The 21,221-nt window shown below is 48.5% G+C and overlaps 1 protein-coding gene across 3 annotated transcripts in view; it reads right to left on the bottom strand.

Moving 5' to 3' along the window:
• The window catches only part of wnt5b (wingless-type MMTV integration site family, member 5b), a 186,001-nt gene that overhangs the window by 39,120 nt on the left and 125,660 nt on the right, over positions 1 to 21,221 (bottom strand). The window contains exons 2-4 of one of the 3 annotated variants that reach the window (XM_072484596.1): positions 4,485 to 4,541; positions 3,034 to 3,182; positions 1,529 to 1,776 (exon numbers count right to left, since the gene is read on the bottom strand). In XM_072484596.1, the coding sequence (XP_072340697.1) occupies positions 1,529 to 1,776; positions 3,034 to 3,182; positions 4,485 to 4,541 (454 nt within the window). Of the gene's footprint in view, positions 1 to 1,528; positions 1,777 to 3,033; positions 3,183 to 3,901; positions 4,072 to 4,484; positions 4,542 to 21,221 lie in introns of those variants that run through there. The other 2 variants (XM_072484598.1, XM_072484597.1) reach the window with 2 other exon arrangements.

The raw sequence follows: 21,221 nt of genomic DNA, 5'->3' as shown, positions 1-21,221 counted from the left end.
ATATTTGGAAATGAAGCACAGTTTTGATTGAAACACATGGTGAAACTATCAGTCAGCTTTTCCCGATTACTTAATTCACAAGCCCCGGAAAAAAGGAAGGAAGACAGACAGGGAAGAGTGATCTCCCATGAGTGCGGTATAAATACTTCAATACATCCAAATGGCAGGGTACGGTATGCTCTGCCCAGAGACAGGTCCTTGGCTACTGAGGCTTCATCCTGAGCCGCTTGTTTGGCGGTTTTTTGACGGGGGTAATTTACCATTGCCTTGCAGTCTCTGGGGCAGGTCCTAACACTATCTTTGCTGGAATAAGAATCAAATCTATGCTTTTGACGTTATTCTGAACCCCACGCTAGCCATCTCACCAACCGAGCTAACTGGCCCTACATCCAAACACAATCCAGATAATTGAAGGAGGTGGACTGTTAATCTGATCATAGAGTGAATTAGCTTTGATTTCCCGGTCATTTCCCTGTCAGAAGTCTCTTTGTTTCCAACAATACATTGATACGAGCCGGGATCTACCAGAGTAACCCCATGAGGCCAGAAATAAAACAACAGCGAACACCACTGTTCCCTGACAAAACCTGGAAATTGATACTTCTCGAAAAGAGGCGATTCTATCTTCAGTTGCTGTAAGAAATATTTTACTTACCTACTTCATTGCAACAACTGAAATTCAAGCAGTGTTGATTCAGCATCATATTAAGCCATGGCCTGATATTTTATATAGCCGTCTGATAAAAGTGAATATTTTAGATAAACTCACGTGCACCACGTGCGCTTGTTCCCCTATAAACGTCATTTCTATCTGCCCAAATCCCTCTGCAGAAATCCAGAGTGTGTTCTCAATGATACCTTTGCATTCTCTCAATGCAAACTACGGAGGAATTTGAACAAATCTCGAAAAAAGCGATGGACCTTATTTACCAGCCTCAACAACAGTGAGCAAAGTGCAGGTGCACAGCTCGGACTCTCCAGCTATGGTTAAAAATTCAGTAAAACGAGTGAGAAGAATACTTAATGCACCGTAACCCGTCACTTTTATTTTATGGATGAGTTTTCCTGACAAGGCAAACATCTGAAAAAGCATATTCCCGAAAGCAAAAGCAACCAACCTTTCCCAATATTCCTCTGCCCCAAACACATCTAAAGAACTCCTGCAACTCTGGCCAAATTCCCAAATCCATCTGCCCTGCATATGGAGTTCAGCTCCATCCTCTCTCCTCTCTGGCACTATTATACATTGCACTGTTTATCAGAAACATCAATCTCAGCCCGGATTTCTCGAGTCCCTGTCACTGGATAATTGCATTTCAAAAAGGCAGGAACAATGCATCGAGGCGACACCTTCCCATAAACCCGAAGGACTAATGACCGCAGGCTCGGGTTTTCCACACAAAGAAAGGTTCGGTTGCACTTTTGTTGAAAGGGGGATGGCAGCACAGCGGATCTCACACAAGCGTGCTAAACTTTTGTTTCATTGAAGCATTTTTTTTTTGTTATGCAGCCAAGTGGAAAGTCTCACCTATCTGCATGACCCTTCCAAACACAGAGATGTTATCCACAGTGCTGCAGTTCCACCGCCTCTGTCTGAACTGGTACTGGCATTCCTTAATGCCAGTCTTCGCCCCCTCTCCAATATAAACCATATGATCCTGGTACAACTGGCACAATTTCCGCTGGCCCTGTGACAAGCCGTTCAGTTGACTGCAGAGAGGCTGGGCTCCGATAATATACATCTCAGGCCGTTGGATGGGGTTCATAGCCAGCGACCTATGGCGGGTTAACAAACACAAGGAATTAAGCGATTTGGAGAAACTGGTCACATCTCAGATTTATGTGCTGGCGTCAATTGGTTTGGATTTTCCTTGAACAATGTTGCATTTACAAACCGACGACATTTGTTAGCCCCAGTGGTTTTCTTCAAACAGTTGGACACGGAATATAAAAGCAAAATGCTGCAGAAATCTGAAATTAAAAAAAAAACACAGAAAGTGCTGGGAAAGCTCAGCAGGTCTGGCAGCAGCTGTGGGGAGAGAAAGAGAGTTAATGAAAGGTCGTTGAGCTAGAAAGTTAACTCGGTTTCTCTCTCCACGGATGCTATTTCCGGCATTGTCTGGTAGGGAGTGCTGCAGTTAACGCTGCAATAGTCAGGACTTGGCTCAGTAAATTGCCTGAAAAGTGTATATTGGAGCAATCCCTTCGACATAAGCATACACATATCAATTCATTTTCAAGAAACCATCTTAAAGAACAGTTCTGAAAAGCTGAAACAAAATACTCGACATTTTCTAAAATACCAAGAAAGAAATTGAAAGCTTTTCCTCATATACTTTACATTGAAGTAAAAATATTGAATCAAAAGCAAAATACTGTGGATGCTAGAAGTCACATTGGACTTGAAACATTAACTTTGTTTCCCTCTCCACAGAAGATGCCAGGCCTGCTGGGTTTATCCAGCATTTTCTCTTTTTATATATATATTTAAACACATTGTGAGAAACTACATACAATTGCTTGTCGACCTATGTCTGGGGTCTTTTTTTTCAAAAAGAGTTAATTTGTCAGAGATCATCGTGTCTAGCTGTGGGCAGTAAATTGTCCTTCCCACACTAACAGGCTCGCATATAGCCTTAGGTATATAATCATAGAATCATGACATTTACAGAGGGGAAGGATGCCATTTGGTCCATCGAGTCTGCACCAGCCCTTGGAAAGAGCTCCCGACTTAAACCCGCGCCTCCACCCTATCCCCCACACCCAAAATAAAAAATATATAATTATCCACTCTCGCAAAGCTTGATTGTCATCTTAAAATTCCGAATGTGACTTGGCTAACAGAACTCCATTATTACAACTCTGCCACATATTCAACAAGGTTTAGCAACGATGTGCATGTTTACCTGTACATATATAGACTGAATCACCCACCCTCGAATTTAAGTCTGATTCATCGCCAAATCCCGACAGCGAAGTTCCTTCCCATACAAATCGAGAGTAAGTTAAACTCCAAAATGTTCAGCCACTTACCACCAAGAGTTTCCCTCGACCAAGCACTGGGAACAGCTGGAGAGCAAAGCGGCAGCCAACAGGACGCGAAGCCCAGTCATGGTGAGCCTGGCCGGGCTCAAACCTGCACGAAGCGCTCCCTGCGCCAGCAACCGTCTTGCCACCGTCCTCTGTAAATAAAAACAAAGCAAAGGCAATCAGCCCAGCACTGCGAGCAGTCCTCCTCCACACTCCCGCTGACCGGAGTTTCTGTTATTATTACTGTTCAGCCGCCCAGCCTAGTCTATGCTTTACGGTCACAAACTGAAGTATCTGACTGAATCCGAGCGAATCTCTTATTAAACACAAGAGTTTTTATGAGGGGCCATCTCCTGGCTCCGATTGGTCAGAGACTGTCACACTAAATAGGAAAGGATTTTTTTAAAGCCTGGCATCTGAAAGTCAGTTTACAATTTGTAACAAAACAGCAGCGTGCTGAGGGGGGCAACTCCCGCCATCCCATTCGGATTTGTTTTTCCTCCCTCAGAAACCTGGAGAGGTCTCTGTGTGTGACAACAACACAAAAGTGGAATATAACTAGTGTTCAGACCTCAGGAGGAGGAGGAGGAAGGGGGGGGGGGGGCAGAGGATCCAAGAATGAACAGCAGCCAACAACACCGCAGCACTCCTTCCGAGCAGGTCTCGACCACCAGTGTTAACCAAACACCAAATGGGTCCAGATTGTGGGTTGTACAAACACAATATCCTGGGGTTGGAGGATGATACACCAGCATACCACAGCTAGGCCAAGAAAAGCGCCTTTCCATCTGCTGAACCGTTCAACAAGCAGAATAGAAATGTGGCGGCAACAGCCTTGCTGCCCATCTAAGGAGCTGTCTCTATTCCATACCTGACTGGAATGGGATGAATAGAAGGTCGGGTAGATGAGTCACATTCTTTCAACTTCTTCAAATAGTATTTCCAGCACAATATGCATTGGGCTATTAGTAAAGTAACCAAAGGACGCGCAGATCTTACACACAAGCTTCATATTTAAAACTGCAGTCACAACATCTGCATTTCATTAAACAATAAATTGATATAAAACAAGTAAAAGGACATTTCATGGAAGTTTTTGTTTTAGAGCGGGCCGGGGGTGCTTTCCCAGAGACTGCACAGCATCAATGATGAAAAGCCGACTTGGCGAACTTGAATTTACTCCGAAGGTTAGTCGGGAGAGATTGTGTAGCTTGTGTTTGGGTTCGGGGTGTGGAATGATCAAAGTGTAGACTGCAGTTCTCCTGAATAGCCATTGTATTATGATGCAGCTAGAGTCCGGAAACAACCTGGCCTCTTCCAGCACCAAGCAGTAAGAACACACATCCAACCCTCCCCCCAAACACCCCTTCAAAAAGAGCCTTGCATATATTCATCCCCCGCTCCAGCGGCCCTCCTGTAAATCGGAGTGTGCTAAAATCTAACAGGATTCTAACCTGATTAAAGGGCTTCGAGAATGTTCCGATTTTTCGTGGCAGCCGAAGAAAAAGGATCTGAAAGCGCAGACAGAAGAACTTCATTGCAGGGTACATCTGGACAAGACTGTCCTTGTGTCCATTTTCGCCCTTTCCCAAATTTCTAACGCTAACACAAGAGTGTTATTCCTGCTAACCTTGGCGAGTGATAACTGGACAATACTGATACATTGACTGCCAGTACCGGGGACCGTGTCAACTCCTGTTACTGAATGCTCAGTGGACAGGATGCCTGAAGTGGAAGGTGATGCAGGAAACGGTGACAAGACTGAGCAACTCTGACTGAGGCGAGTTTTGCCGCCTCTCTCACCTGCAGACTACACCGGACAGAGCCACACCGTCCAACCCTCCACCTGCAGAGCAGATGTTAACCTCCCAGCCAAAAATAGTCAGAACACCAGCCTCTCAATGGCCCAGAAAGAAAAAAACCCCGATCTAAATTCCTCAAACACATAGTGCTCACATTTAACATTCGCAGGAGCAGACGTCATGCAGATTGCTTCGAATATTATTATATCAGACTGGTTTGAGAAAGTAAATCTGAGCATTTAAATACAAAGAACACATTATTGTCGCGCGAAGTGATAAAAGTATTATTGGGAACAAGATGAAGGAAAGAAAATACAAACTATAGCGACCCATTGACGTCATCACCATTTAGATCTACCATGCTCAAGATTAAATTGTATCCAATCATTGAATTGTAATTATCAAATTTTAACATGTAACTCGCGTAAATTTGTTTCCTTGGCTTTTTGCAAGAATTGTAATATCTGGAGCGTCCTGTGTTGTGTACTCTCCCCAACACTTATATCCAAATATGTAAATGATTCAGTTCTGTCATTCATTCCAGTGTGCTATCATAACCTCCTTTGAAAATATTCCCACACAACACACAAGGAATAATTATGTACAATAAAAAAGTGTTCAAAGTTAGAATCAGTCGCTCTATTATCTCCTGCAGATGTGCTAAATTAGAGGTATTTTCATATTGATAACTTATATTCTGGGTCTTATCAATATTAAATGTGCAGGCACGTAAACAGAGAATAGTCTGTTGGGAATCTACCTAAACGGAATACTGATGAGTGCATATATATATATCCTTAACTTCCTCCATTCTTGCTATGTGCCTTTAACGTTGATAGCTCTGAAATGCACGTTAGAATCGCGTTAGAAAATCGGTACATTTTGTTCTGTTACAGATGGTTCTCGAAACGACTTGTACCGTAAAAACGTAAATGCACCTGAAAAGTCTTTGACCGCTTTAGGTAACTAAACTGAAGATGGAGTAAATGTTACAATGCAAAGATGTAAACATCTTCATTCGCACAATGTACCGCTATGTTAATAGATAAAGGCTGATGGAAGCTGGAGGGTATGAGGATATTTACAGACTTAATTGGATATGGTAGCAATTCTTGTCTGCCAACAATGTCCAATTCACTCCCGATTCCACGAGGTGGCGCCTTGTTAATCACATTTCAACTTGTGTAGCCGAACGGAAGAGTGGGAACTGCGGTTTGGAACAATCAGAATGAGCAATTTATTGAATCCGACGGTTACTGACAACAAGTACTGTTGTAGATTAATGAGGAGGGCGTTGTCGCCTCCCAAAGCGATGGCCATGAGGTGAGGAATCAAAATCTTCTCTCAGATGGTGGTTGGCCTTGGGAACTCTCCTCCACAGAGTGCAGTGGAGACTTATTTAAAGTTGAGTTAGACAGATTTTTGATCAACAAGGGAGTCTAGGGTTGTGGGAAGGGCCAGGAAATTGGAGCTAAAGCTACAATCAGATCAGCCACGATCTCTTCATCATCAGATTCCGACATTGGACTCAAATTTGAACAATGTGGAGATCTTCTGTGTTCAAGCCTTAATCTATTTCGCAGATACCGACAAGGTGTCTGAAAAGTTGAAAGTCAGGTGACCTCTTTCAATGCTGGCAAAGGGGCCAAGCTCGTGGGTAAGGGGAGGCGACTCACATCATCCGCGTTGGCTACCCATGCTCCAGGGCATTGCTGAAGGGAGTATTCGTTGGCCACCAGTAACAAGGCTCAATGTTGGATGGAGGCAGAAGCGATGGGGGGGATTGCTTTATCCTCTTTGAAAAGGCCCAGCAAAGGCTTGTGGTCTGTTATTGCCATGAAATGCCAGCCACAGGCATCGTGGTGGAATTTTTTTTGCACCAGAAATAAGAGCCAAACCTTCCTTCACACTGTGTGAGTAGCGCACTCTGCATCCACAAGGGTCCTAGGCGTGTACGGAATGGGCCTTTCCGTGCCATCTTCCCAACGATGCAAGAGAATTGCTCCCATTCCATAATGAGAGACATGTCAATATTAGTTCCTTCTTGGAATCGTAGTGGGCCAGTGTGTTTAACGACAGCAGTTGCCTTTTTACTCTCGCGAGATTCGGAATGGATTTCCCATAATAATTTATCAACCTCAAAAATAATTTCAACTCTGTTGTGTTTTGCGACGTTGGCACCTCCTCAATGACCTTGACCGTATCCTCCAGAGATGTAGGCCTTTCTTATCCAACCGTACCCCAAGTAAGTACGTCACCTGCCTAGAATACACATTTCTCTCTCTTATGGCATATGCCTGTGTTGGAAAACCACCCCAAGACCTCCTCCAAGTTTGCTAGATGCTCTTGTTCAGTAGCCCCTGTAATTAGCATGTCGTCAAGATATACTGCCACCCTGGGTAACTCTTGGAAATTATTTTCACTGTCACGCTGAATGATGGCTGAAGAGTGCAATGGGCAGGCATGCCCTTATGGGTGTTAATCATGACTAATTTATGGGATGGTTCACCTGGATCAGCTGGAGGTAGTGGTGGCTCATGTCCAGTTTCCTGAAGGTTTGGGCATCTGCCAATTTGGCATCCAAATCCTCTATGCATGGCATGGGGTACCATCCAGTCATGAGACCTTATTGGCTGTGAGTTTATAATCCCGGCAAACGTGGACTGACTTGTCAGGTTTGAGGACAGGAACTGCGGGTGCGGCCAACTCTGTGAATTGCACTGGTCGTATTGTCCCGAGGTTTTCCAACTGCTCAGTTTCAGTTTCCAACTTCTCAAGGAATGAGTATGGGACTGGCCGTGGTCTGAAGTATTTTGGCATGGCATCAGGGTCAACATAGATTCAGGCCCTTGCTCCTTTTGTATTACTGAGGCCCCCTTGGTAGACTTTGGGGTATTTACTAATAACCTCAGAAAAATCCACCAATCCCCAATTTAAAGATTTCCAACCAGTCCAGTTGGATCTTCTGGAGCCAACCTCTGCCCATGAGACTTGGTCCTGTCCCTCGTACGACTACGAGTGGGAGTTAACCAACTGCTGTCTATAGCTACCGGGGTCATGATGGTCTCCATAATTTTCAACGGTTCTCCCATATACGTGGATAGATTGGCCCTGATATCCCTTAGGCTTAAGGGCAGAATACCCATTCGGACACGATGACAGAGACAGCACCTCCCATACCTACCTCCATCTTAAAGGAACAATTGTTGATAAGCAGGAATAACTGCCAATAAGCCTCATGCTTATTGGAACTGTAGTTGTGATGATGCAGTTGAACTGCATTGTTTCTTCCTCTGAGGGCTGGTATACTTGTAAAGCAAGGGCCGGAGGTGGCTTTGACTTCTTGCCTGGTTGGTACACATATTGCTGATTCCAGCAACCTTGTCTAGGTCATATCCTTCTGCAGTGGCTGACTGCAGGGCGGCACAGTGGCACAGGGACCCGGGTTTGATTCCAACCTCAGGTGACTGTGTGGAGTTTGCATTTTCTCCCCATGTCTGCTTGGGTTTCCTCCGGGTGCTCCGATTTCCTCCCACAGTCCAAAGATGTGCACGTTAGGCGAATTGGCCATGCTGATATTGCCCAAAATGTTATGTGGGATTAGGATAGGAGCGGGGGATTAGGCCTAGGTAGGGTACTTTATCGGAGCAAGGACCAGTACAGATTTGTTGGGTCAAATGGCCTCCTTCGGCACTGTAGGGATTCTATGACATTTGTATTCCTCCAGAGAGGTTTCCTGGGTACACCTGTAATCATTGAAATGTCTTCACTGTTTTCCTATCCCAGCCTCTGCACTCTTCATCCTCAGTGATTTCAATCTCTATTTCAACTCACATTTTCTCTCTCCCGAGTTCACTGCCTTCTTATCCGCCCTAAATCTCTCTTAGGTAACCCCCCAATCCATATTCACAGCCACACCCTTGACCTTGCCATCTCACGTAGCCTTGCTAGACCCATCTCATCATTTACATAAGACCATCTCTGATCACCTCCTTGTACCACTCACCACTCCTTGCCCCAACCCAATCTTCTTCTGTATCTGTCCCTGGAAAGAATTATCTCAAAATTCACTTTTAACTGAAATCCAGCCTTTGGCCCACTGTTCACGACAGCATTTCTGCAACTACTGATTTACTCAACTGCGCCCTCACCTTTACCTTTATGTCCTAGTTCCCAAAAAAGGCATTACTCTCTCATCCTAGCCATTCAATAATTCCCAATAAAACCATTGCTCACTCATCGAGCCATTCCCCCTACTATGGCCTTGATCTCCACTCTTTTAAGTTCAAAGGATTCAGACTTGAAAGGATATGTTTTTGTTGTTCAATGAGCCTAGCATTTTTGTTTGTGTGGGGTGGGGGTTAGTTAGGAGGGAGTACTGTTCTTTAGAAAGTGATCAACGTGGATAGACTTCCGGTTGCGGCAGGGATGAGCTAGCCGCACGTTTCGGTGGCTCCAGCTCCGACGGAACTTCGGGCTCTTTTAAGAGCCCCAACGGGGACTTGGACGGCCATAAAACCCGGTGCGAGGCGCGAGGGAAGGGAGCCCCCCCCCGAAAGACGGAGGGAAAAACCAGCGGCGGCGGCTGCAGCCCGAAGAATCTGCAGCCAGAAGGTCAGAGGGAGTGTAACAAAATGGCGGCGGAGAAACCACAGGTGACATGGGGGCCTGAGCAGGACGAGGTGGTGAGACGGTGCGTGGATCTGCTGAAGAAGGAGGTAATGACCCCGTTGTTACAGGCAATTGAGGGGCTTAAGGAGACTTTAAAGACCCAGGAGATGGAACTTCGCGTGGTGGAGCAGAAGGTGTCAGGTATTGAGGACGAGGTCCTGGGCCTGGTGGTCAAGACTCAGACGCACGAGGCACTTCATAAAAAGTGTGCTGACAGGATTGAGGCCCTTGAAAATGGAGCACGAAGGAAGAACCTTAGGATACTAGGTCTCCCGGAGGGTGTGGAAGGAGTGGACTGTGGAGCGTACGCAAGTAAGATGCTGAGCTCACTGATGGGTGCTGAGGCCCCTGCGGGCCCCATGGAGGTGGAGTGCGCAAATCGGATCCCGGCGAGAAGACCAAAAGCGGGAGAACCACCGAGGGCGATAATCGTGCGATTCTACCGCCTTAAGGACAGAGAAGATGTCCTGAGATGGGCTAAAAAGGTGCGGAGTAGCAGATGGGAGAATGCGGTGGTAAGGATCTACCAGGATTGGAGTGCGGAGGTGGCGAGAAGGAGGGCGAGCTTCAACCGAGCCAAAGAGGTTTTGCACAAAAGGAAGGTGAAGTTTGGGATGCTGCAGCCGGCAAGACTATGGGTCACGCATCAGGAGAGACACTATTATTTTGAGACGGCGGAGGAAGCATGGTCCTTCATCAATGAAGAGAAACTGGACCGGAACTGAGGGACTGATGCTGCAGGGAACTGTTATTGTTGTTATTATTGTTTTTGTTAATGGGATGGTGAAAGTTAAGCGAGAAGTAAACAGGGAAGGGGGGGGACACTGGGGAAATGTGGGCGCCGGTGAGGGGGGAGAGGCGGGACATAGTCAGAGAATGGGGAAGGAGAGGGGGAGGGGAAAGGGAGCTGCGCCTTAAGAGGCGGGACATGTAAAGGGATGTTCCCGCGCCAGAAAGAATAAGGCGGGAAAACAGGCGCAAGGCGGATGGGAGTTCCCTCACACCAGGGGGGCCGAGGAGCGAGCAGGAGTAGCAGGGGTCAGTTGAAGTCAGCTGACTTACGGAAGTGATATGGGGGGAGCAATCAAGCTAGATAGGGATCTAGCGGGGGGGGGGGGGGGGGGGGGGGGAGGGGACAACTGGATTGCTGCTGCGGAAATCCAAAAGGAAATGGCTCAAGAGAGGGTGGTCGGGGGCGGAATGCGACGCTGGGGGAGCGAGCGGGAGCGCGGAGGCGGGATATGGGACTGGCCTAGAGAAGGTAATGGCTAGTCGACACGGGAGGGGGGCAGGTAGCCACCCAGTGAGGCTGATCACGTGGAACGTGAGAGGCCTGAATGGGCCGATAAAAAGGGCCCGAGCGTTTGCGCATTTGAAAGGACTAAGGGCAGACGTGGTTATGCTCCAAGAGACGCACCTAAAGGTGGCGGACCAAGTTAGGTTAAGGAAAGGATGGGTGGGACAGGTGCTCCACTCAGGACTGGACGCAAAGAACAGAGGGGTGGCCATTTTGGTGGGGAAACGGGTAGCATTTGAAGCAAAGAACATCGTAGCAGATAGTGGAGGTAGATATGTAATGGTGAGTGGTAGGCTGGAGGGAATGGAGGTCGTGTTGGTTAATGTGTATGCCCCAAATTGGGACGATGCAGGGTTCATGAGACGGATGCTGGGGCGTATTCCGGACCTGGAGGCAGGAAATTTGATTTTAGGAGGGGACTTCAATACGGTGCTGGACCCGGGGCTAGATAGATCCAGCTCAAGGACTGGAAGAAGGCCGGCAGCGGCCAAGGTACTTAAAGGGTTTATGGACCAAATGGGGGGAGTGGATCCATGGCGATTTCTTTGACCCAGGGCTAGGGAGTATTCCTTCTTCTCCCACGTCCATAAAGTGTACTCCCGGATAGATTTTTTTGTTTTAGGAAGGTCGTTGATCTCTAGGGTGGAAGAAGCTGAATACTCAGCCATAGCGGTTTCAGATCATGCCCCACATTGGGTGGACCTGGAAGTAGGAGAGGACAGGGAGCAGAGAACACTCTGGCGATTAGATGTGGGACTGATGGCGGATGAGGGAGTGTGTGCAAGAGGGAGGGGGTGTATCGAGAGATACCTGGAGGTCAATGATGACGGCGAGGTCCCTGTGGGAGTGGTCTGGGTAGCACTAAAAGCAGTGGTCAGAGGAGAGCTGATTTCTATTGGGACCCACAAAAGGAAAACAGAGGCCAAGGAAAGGGATAGATTACTGGGGGAGATTTTAAGGGTGGACAGGGAATTTGCAGAGACCCCGGAGGAGGAGCTGTACAGGGAGAGGAGACGACTCCAGACCGAGTTTGACCTTCTGACCACCAGAAAGGCGGAGGTACTGTGGAGGAAGGCACAGGGGAGGAGGTATGAATATGGGAAAAAGGCTAGTCGCCTGTTGGCGCACCAACTGCGAAAGAGGGCAGCAGCGAGGGAGATGGGAGGAATTAGGGATGAAAAGGGAGACACCGTGCGAAGGGCAGGAAAGATAAATGAGGTGTTTAAGACCTTTTATGAAGAACTGTATAGGTCTCAGCCCCCAGAGGGAGAGGAGGGGATGCGGCAGTTCCTGGACCAGTTGAGGTTCCCGAAAGTGGAGGAGCAGGCGGTGGCAGGCCTGGGGGCGCCGATTGAGGTGGACAAGGTTATTAAGGGACTGGGAAGCATGCAAGCAGGGAAGGCCCCGGGGCCAGACGGGTCCCCGGTCGAATTCTACAGAAAATATGTGGACTTGTTGGCCCCGTTGTGGCGAGGACGTTCAATGAGGCCAGGGAAGGGGGGACACTACCCCCGACAATGTCGGAGGCGACGATATCGCTAATTTTGAAGAGGGACAAAGATCCGATGCAGTGTGGGTCCTATAGACCTATTTCACTATTGAACGTGGACGCCAAACTGCTAGCAAAGGTGCTGGCATCGAGGATAGAGGACTGTGTCCCGGGGGTGGTGCACGAAGACCAGACAGGGTTCGTAAAAGGGAGACAATTGAATGTTAACGTGCGACGGCTATTAGGGGTGATAATGATGCCCTCAGTGGAGGGGGAGGCAGAGATAGTGGCGGCAATGGACGCAGAGAAGGCATTTGATAGGGTGGAGTGGGAGTATTTATGGGAAGTGTTAAGGAGGTTTGGGTTTGGGAACGGATTTATTCGCTGGGTTAGACTACTTTATGGGGCACCAACGGCAAGCGTAGTTACAGGTCGACATAGATCGGAGTATTTCCGATTATATAGGGGAACAAGACAGGGATGCCCGCTGTCTCCATTGTTGTTTGCGCTGGCAATTGAACCTCTGGCCATGGCGCTGAGAGACTCTAGGAAATGGAGAGGGGTGACTAGAGGGGGAGAAGAACACCGAGTTTCGTTATACGCGGATGACCTATTGCTATACGTGTCGGACCCAGCGGGGGGATGATAGAGGTTATGCGAATCTTGAGGCGGTTCGGGGAGTTTTCGGGGTGTGGGTTGGGCATGGGGAAGAGTGAATTGTGTGTGGTGCATCCGGGGGACCGGAGTGGCGGGATGCAGGGCTTGCCGCTGGGGGGGGTGGGGAGAGGCTTCCGGTGCTTGTGGATTCAGATCGCTAGGGGCTGGGGAGCCTTTCACAGACCTGGTCTGGCATGGCTGGTGGAGCAGGTGGGGGAGGACTTTGGGGGGTGGGGCGTGCAGCCTTTGTCGCTGGCGGGCAGGGTGCGGGCGGTTGGGATGGTGGTCCTCCCGAGGTTCTTGTTTGTGTTTCAATGTCTCCCTATTTTAATCACCGGGACCTTTTTTAATGGCGTGGATGGGAGCGTTGCGGGCTTTGTGTGGGCAGGGAGAGTTCCGGGGGTGGGGGGGGGTTCCTTCAGCGCGGTGGGGACGGAGGAGGACTGGCGCTACCGAACTTGGGAGATTATTATTGGGCCGCCGGTGTGGCGGTGATGCGTGGATGGATGGTGGAGGGTGGGGGAGCGGCGTGGAAGGGGCTGGAGAGAGGGTCCTGTGGGGGGACGAGTCTGGAGGCGCTGGTGGCGGCGCCGCTACTGTTCTCACCGAAAAAGTACACCACGGGCCCGGTGGTGGCGGCAACACTGAACGTGTGGGGACGGTGGAGGCGACGGAGAGGAGTGCGGGGAGCCCTGGTGGGGTCCCCTGTCGGGGGCGGCCGTGGGTTCGCCCCGGGGGGAGTGGATGGAGGATTTCGGAGCTGGTGCCGGTTGGGAGTTGGGAGGGTGGGAGATTTGTTCGTGGATGGGACTTTTGCGGGCTTGGGAGCACTGGAGGAGGGGTGTGGGTTGCCCCGGGGGAATTTCTTGGGGTGTGTGCGGGTGGGGGCGTTTGCTGGACGGCAGGTGTGGGAGTTTCCGCGGCTCCCGACACAGGGGATACAGGACAGGGTGCTTTCAGGGGTGTGGGTCGGGGAGGGCAGGGTGTCGGAGATTTGTAGGGGGATGGGGGAGGAGGGGGAGGAGTCGGTGGGCGAGCTTGGAGGAGGGTGGGAGGAGGAGTTGGCGGAGGGGATGGAGGAGGGTGCGTGGGCTGGTGCCCTGGGCGGGGTGGATTCCTCTTCCTCGTGCGCCGGGCTTGGCCTGATTCAATTTAGGGTGCTGCATGGAGCGCACGTGGCGGGGGCGGGATTGGGCGGGTTCTTTGGAGTGGAGGGCGGGTGTGGGGGTTGTGGCGGGAGCCCGGCGGGCCACGCACATGTGTTTTGGGCGTGCCCGGCACTGGAGGGGTGTTGGAGGGGAGTGACGGGAGTGATTTCGCAGGTGGTGGGGGCCCGGGTCAAGCCAGGCTGGGGGTTGGCTCTGTTTGGAGTTGCGGGGGAGCCGGGAGTGCAGGAGGCGAGGGAGGCCGATGTCGTGGCCTTTGCGTCCCTCGTGGCCCGGCGCGGGGTCCTGCTCATGTGGGGGGAGGCGGGGCCCCCCGGACTGGAGGCCTGGGTGGGCGGTGTGGCGGGGTTTATTGGACTGGAGCGGATGGAGTTTACCCTGGGAGGATCGGCTCAAGGGTTCACCAGGCGGTGGCAGCCATTTCTCGACTACCTAGGGGAACGTTAGAGGGAAGACGGATGACCAGCAGCAGCAACCCAGGGGGGGGGGGGAGGCAGTTGAGTATAGGTCAACAGAGTACGAGGTTTTGTTACTTATATATTATTATTATTATTATTATTGTTAAAAAGTTTAAAAATTTCTGTTTTGTTACTGTTATCGTTTCGCTTGTTTTGTAAGCGGGAAAAATGTTGCTCAGGGGGAAAAAAAATTTCAATAAAATATATTTTTTAAAAAAAAGAAAGTGATCAACGTGGATGATTGGATGCGGTTTTGTTCAGGGGAGGAGGGAAGGGGGGGTTAGTTTTCTGATGGTGACTATGGGATTTTCTTTGTTTTGTTTTGCGGGTGGGTTTGGCGGCCATCTAATAATCTTTAATAGTGTAACAAGTAGGCTTACATTAACACTGCAATGAAGTTACTGTTAAAATCCCCTAGTCGCCACACTCCGTCGACTGTTGCTTTACAGCGCCAGGGACCCGGGTTCGATTGCTGGCTTGGGTCACTGTCTGTGCGAAGTCTGCACGTTCTTCCTGTGTCTGCGTGGGTTTCCTCCAGGTGCTCTGGTTCCCTCCCACAAGTCCCAAAAGACACTTGTTAGGTGAGCTGGACATTCTGAATTCTCCCTCAGTGTACCTGAACAGGCGCCAGATTGTGACAACTAGGGGATTTTCACAGTAACACCATTGCAGTGTTAATGTAAACCTACTTGTGCCACTAATGAAGATTATTATATATTTAACAACTCTCTACCCAGGCTACACTTTTGCAGGCCTCCATTTTGCTGCTGTTGAAAAAGGATCAGGACCCAACCGAGTGTGGGTCATACCAGCTTATCTCGCTGCCAAATGTGGATGCCGAGATACTGGCTAAGATATTAGCAGTAAGGCCCTGTCTCCCCAAGGTGATTGTGGAGAATCAGACAGGCTCTGTCAAGGGCCGGCAGTTGCCAGCCAACATTCGTGTGCTTTTGGATGTGGTTCTCTACCCGTCTGAGGAGCCCGCGCCAGAGGTAATTGTGTCTTCAGATGCCAAGAAGGCATTTGACAGGGTGGAATGGAGATACATATTCAAAGTTTTGGAAAGGTTTGTTCTAGGGACAAAATTAATTTCATTGTACATTTGTTGTCTAGGATCCCCTTGGCTTGTGTTCGTACCTTGAGTTCGGGTACTTCGATTTGAAAAGGGGGACTAGACAGGGGTGTCCACTGTCTCACCTCTTATTTGCATGAGCGATTGTGCCCTTAGCCATAGCTTTGAGGGCTACATAGAAACATACATAGAAAACAGAAGCAGGAGGAAGCCATTCGGCCCTTCAAGCCTGCTCCGCTATTCATTATGGTCAAGTTCAATACCCTGATCCTACCTTCCCCCATATCCCTTGATCCCTTTAGCCCTAAGAGCTATATCTAATCCCTTCTTGAAATTACACAACATTTTCACCTCAACTACTTTTTATGGTAATGAATTCCACAGATTCACCACTCTCTGGGTGAAGAAATTTCTCCTCATCTCAGTGCCAAAAGATATCCTCTTATCCTCAAAACATGACCCCTAGTTCTGGACTCCCTCAACCATCGGGAACATTCTTTTTGAATCTACTCTGTATAATCCTGTTAGAATTTAAAAATAAATAAATTTAAAGTACCCAATTCATTTTTTTGTCAAATATAGGGCAATTTAGCATGGCTAATCCACCTCCCCTGCACACCTTTGGGTTGTGGGGTTTAGACTCACAGAGACCCATGGAGGGAATATGCAAACTCCGCACAGACTGTGACCTGGGGCCGGGATCGAACCCGGGTCCTCGGCACCATGAGGCAGCAGTGCTAAACACCACGCCCTGCATGCCGCCTCCTGTTAGAATTTTATAAATTTCTGTGAGATCCCCTCTCACTCTTCTAAACTTCAATGAATATAATCCTAACCAATTTAGTCTCTCCTGGTATGACAGTCCCGCCTTCCCAGGACCATCACTGCACTCCCTCCGTGGCAAGAACATCCTTCCTCAGATAAGGACACCAAAACTGCACACAATACTCCAGGTGTGGCCTCACCAATGCCCTATACAATTGCAGTAAAATTGCTTTGGGTAAGTGGGGAGAGCTAAAGAGGGCAGGGGTGGAGCATAGAGTGTCTCTATACGCAGACGATCTGTTACTTTATGTTACAGACCCAGTCCCCACTATGGGTGATATAATGGAGCTATTGAGGAGCTTTGGTTCATTTTTGGGCTACAAGCTGAATTTGGAAAAGAGTGAATGGTTTCCGGTTAACTGCCCAGGGAGGGGAACCAACTTAGGAGTGTTGCATTTTCACTTAGCCAGCTCTAGTTTAAAATATCTGTGAGTGCAGGTGGCCCATGATTGGGCCCGGCTGCATTAATTTAATTTTTGCAGGTCTGGTGGATATGGTTAAGACGGATCTGCAAAAGTGAGAGAACCATCCATCCACCTGTCCCTGGATGCTGAGACCAGTCTAACAAAATTAATATTCTTGCAAGATTTTTGTTTTTGTTTCAATGTCTCCCTATCTTACTCCCTAAATCTATTTTTGGGAGGGCTAATAGATTGATTTTGCCCTTTATATGGGCGAACAAGACTCCGAGGATCCGTAGGGTTGTCCTTCAACGGGATAGGCAGTCGGGGGAGCTTAGCACTGCCAAAGTTGCTTTATTATTGGGTGGCCAATGCTGAGAAGGTGCTGGGGTGGCGCAGTGACCCAGATACCATATGGGGACAGATAGAGTGAGGTCGTGCAGGGTGTCTAGTCTGATGGTGATAGCCTCGCTTCCGTTTTCTCTGGCTTAGGATTCTGTTTTCTCCGGCTAGGTCTCCTCAAACCTACTTTAAGAATATGTAGACAGTTTAGGCAACATTTTGGAGTTGTGTCGCAGCTGGCCCCTATCTGTGCCGATCATTTATTTGAACTGTCGAGACTGGACACTACGTTCGGGATGAGGGAAAGGAAGGGACTGGAGAAATTCGGGGATTTGTTTGTAGAGGGACGGTTTGCCAGCTGGGAGGAGTTGGTGAAGTTCGGCCTGGGGTGCGGACTCGTTCAGGTACCTCCAGATGAGGAATTTTGTGCGGATGGCCTTCCCAAAATTTCCCAAGGCACCGTGGGTGACTCTGTTGGAAAGGATACTTTTGCTGGTGGGGTCGGAAAAGGGGAGCACGTCTGGTGTTTGTGGGCAAATTGTGTCTGATGACTTGGGGTTGGCGGATGGAATGAAGGTGAAGCGGGAGAGGGAGCTGGGTCCTAAAGTGGATGATGAGGTGTGGAGTGAGGCCTGCTGCAGGGTGAACTCCACATCTTCTTGTGCACAGGGCGCACCTGACCAAATCTAGATTGAGGTTTTTTTTTCCGGAAGTAGAGGACAGGTGTGAGCAGCGTTTCGGAGGCTGGCCAATCACACACATATGTTCTGGTCTTGCCCCAAACTGGCAAGCTTTTGGGACTCCTTCTTCAACACCATGTATCCGATTCTGAATATTGAACTGAAGCCTTGTCCTCTGATGGCCATTTTCGGGGTGTTGGACTGACCAGGCTACAGAGGGGAGCGAATGCAGATGTTCTTGTCTTCACCCCGCTGATTGCGCAGAGGTTGCTAGTTCTGCCAGGATGGAGGTCTTCGTTGGGTGATCTAATGGAATTCTTATACCTGGAGAAAGTCAAGTACACTGTTAGGGGATCGGTTGAAGGGTTCTACCGGAGATGGCAGCCATTCATTACCTACTTTAAGGAATTAGTCAATGCCAGTTGGTGGGGGTGTTGGGGTTTAGTTTATTTTGTTTGTTTTTTTGGTTGTCTTTTTTATCTTGGTGGATGGGATGGCATGATGGTCAGGGTTTTTGTGTACATTTGCTGTGGTAATATGGATTTTGTTGTAAAATTTATTGGAAAATCTTCAATAAAAATATATATTTTTTAAAAGAACAATAAATTCTCTATATAAATGGTTGTTAATGAATATTATCTTTTCCATCTCTCAGATTTTCAGACTCTATCACTCTCTCTCCTATATTGACTGCTCCTCAGTGACACCATTTGCAGATATGAAGTCAGTTTTCAGATACATGTCTGATTACCTCCCATTACCTCACAATCCAAGGACCACCTTTGTGAGGCTTCCTGTCTAACACTAAGTCACCAATGAGATATAACTTTCTCCAACTGAACGCTTCATGCTTGAATCCATGGAAGGTGGAGCTTTCCATGCAAGGGTGGTGAGTTTGAATGCGTGAGAGTTAAATCCCCTGAGGTTGATGTTGGAGTGTGATCCTGACTTTGTAGCACTTTCTTCTGGCTCCATGAGGCCATGGCAAAACCTTTTCGGAACTGGCGGGAAACCAATTAAGGCAACTACAAAGGCAATTAAGCTATTCTTTATCCCTGCATTCTGACTTTCTCTGAAAGTGCACAGTTTCCACATTGTTTCTAAATCACGCCCAGCTTGGTGGGGGCAAGTGCACAACAGGATATAATTGCTGACTGTCACTGATCTGCCAGTGTAAAGGCAGAAAATTGGCAGATCTGTGGTTAGCCACAGCACTGACAGGAGTAGTTCTTTCAGTCTCAATTGTTTACTAGTTTTGGAAATGGCAATGGGGTTCACTGAGCTCAATATCAACTTCTTGCCTGTGAGACTTTCCTGCAATTGGGGAGGGTGGGGGGCAGCGGCTACCTATACGGCATGGACTCCTGAAGCGAAACTGCAGCTTGCTCTGGCGCAATAGAGAGACACAGGGGCAGTTCCAGCAGCAGCTGACTTCTCTGCAAACACATTAAGCTCCTGGGACAGAGAGGATGGGCACAAAGCTGCACCTCAAGGGAGGGGGTATCCCTAGCACAGGGTTGATAAGCCAAGGTCAGCTTCCTTGACTTATTTGAGCAACTGTGCCCCAGAAGGCTCAGACTTTTGCAGCAGGTAGTCTCAAAGTCTCTGCTCAAGGGAGGTAAGTGATCATGCATTGCCTGTGGTTGTCAATGTGACCACAGTTCTCAATTTCTTTGCATCTGGTTCCTTCCAGTGATCTGTTGATGACATCTGCAAGATTCTACCATCTACAGTCCACATGTACATCACCGGGTCACTGTTATCTTTTTTTGCCAAGGTCGCTGCTTAAATTCGCTTTGTCATGGGTGAGGCAAGTCAAACTCAGGGAGCTGTCAGCTTTTTAAAAAAATTTGGAGTACCTAATAATTTTTTTCCAATTAAGGACAAATTTAGCTTGGCCAATCCACCTAACCTGCACATATTTGGGTTGTGGGGGTGAAACCCACACAGACACAGAGAGAATGTGCAAACTCCACATGTACAGTGAACCGGGGCCGGGATCGAACCCGGGTCCTCAGCGCCGTAGGCAGCAGTGCTAACCACTGCATCACCGTGCCGCCCTGGGCTGTCAGCTTTGCTTCACTCACAGGATTTCCACAGATGCAGGGGATAACTGGATATACATCTGTGTCAATCAAGGACTAATCACAGCTTAATTAATCAGAAGGGTTTCCAGTACCTTAATGTGCAGGTGGTCTATGACCATCTGCCAGATATCCAGAAAGCTGCCATGACACTTTTATCCTCCGACAGTCTCTTGTTCTGAAGTTGGTCTTTTCCACCAAACAGCCTCAGTGGTTGGCTCCTGAGAGACAAAACCTGGCTGACTGTCATGAAGAACCCAACTACAAGAGGCACAGGAAAGGTACAACAGGAGCCATGTCTCAACCAGGGCAACCCCTAGAGCAAGCCATTGATTTGCTACAAGTATGGTTCCAGTGCCTCGGCATATTGTTGGTGTCCCGCAGTATGCCCCAACATTGCTCTCCAGGATTGTGATGGTCTGCTGTGCTCCTCATAACATAGCACTGAGAAAGGAATGAAGTCTGAGCAAAGGTAGGATGGCCTACAATGAGGTGGAGGAGCCCGACATGCCATTGGTACCTGCAACCGAAGACCCAGCTGTAAGAGAAGCCCACAACAGACATAGCATTCTAAGCTTTCTATGAAGGCCTTTGTGCAATCGCCACTGGCCCTCAACAGACCTTCTGCCTATAGTCACCCAGTCAACTGTCTTCCCCATTCCTCCATACTGAGGAGGAATGAAACTGACCAGGGTAAATGTCTTCTTGAACTTAAGTAAAGAGCGTTAATGAAAAAGCAACGCTGTTTTCAGCACCCAAGTGAATCCCTTGTTTAACTAATAGGTCTTCCTTTTACACTTTCTATTTCTTCGGCATAGTCCTTCCCTAGGTCTTCCCTAAGCTTCCCTAAGCTTCACAGAGCTAGAGACAGTCTGTTCATTCCCCTGCTCTCACACAAAATACGCATCTGCATCCTCTGGGTTTTAGAGTCCATTAGGGCCACACCAAAGATTTCCTTATCTGCACTTTTAGGCTAATCAGTAAGTTTGTACAGCTCTGTCTGAACGGATGGGGCAAGGACTAAGAAATGGGCATGCAAGAAGTGCCCCTGCTGTCATGCGCTCTTTCTCAATGTTCCCTTTCATGACCCATCTGAACTTTCCTGATAGCCAAGAGCAGGAGGGTACTTTGCTGCATGTCAGTGAGGTGGTGAACCATCAAAGTGTGACTTTGTTCAATCCTCTGTAAATTAGCAGCCAAAATCTGCAGACCATTTGCCACATATGATCCTACAGGAGGTTGATCAT

Source organism: Scyliorhinus torazame, chromosome 19 (genome assembly GCF_047496885.1).
Source record: "Scyliorhinus torazame isolate Kashiwa2021f chromosome 19, sScyTor2.1, whole genome shotgun sequence".
NCBI lineage: Eukaryota > Metazoa > Chordata > Chondrichthyes > Carcharhiniformes > Scyliorhinidae > Scyliorhinus > Scyliorhinus torazame.
This window is presented reverse-complemented; position numbering and strand designations above follow the sequence as displayed.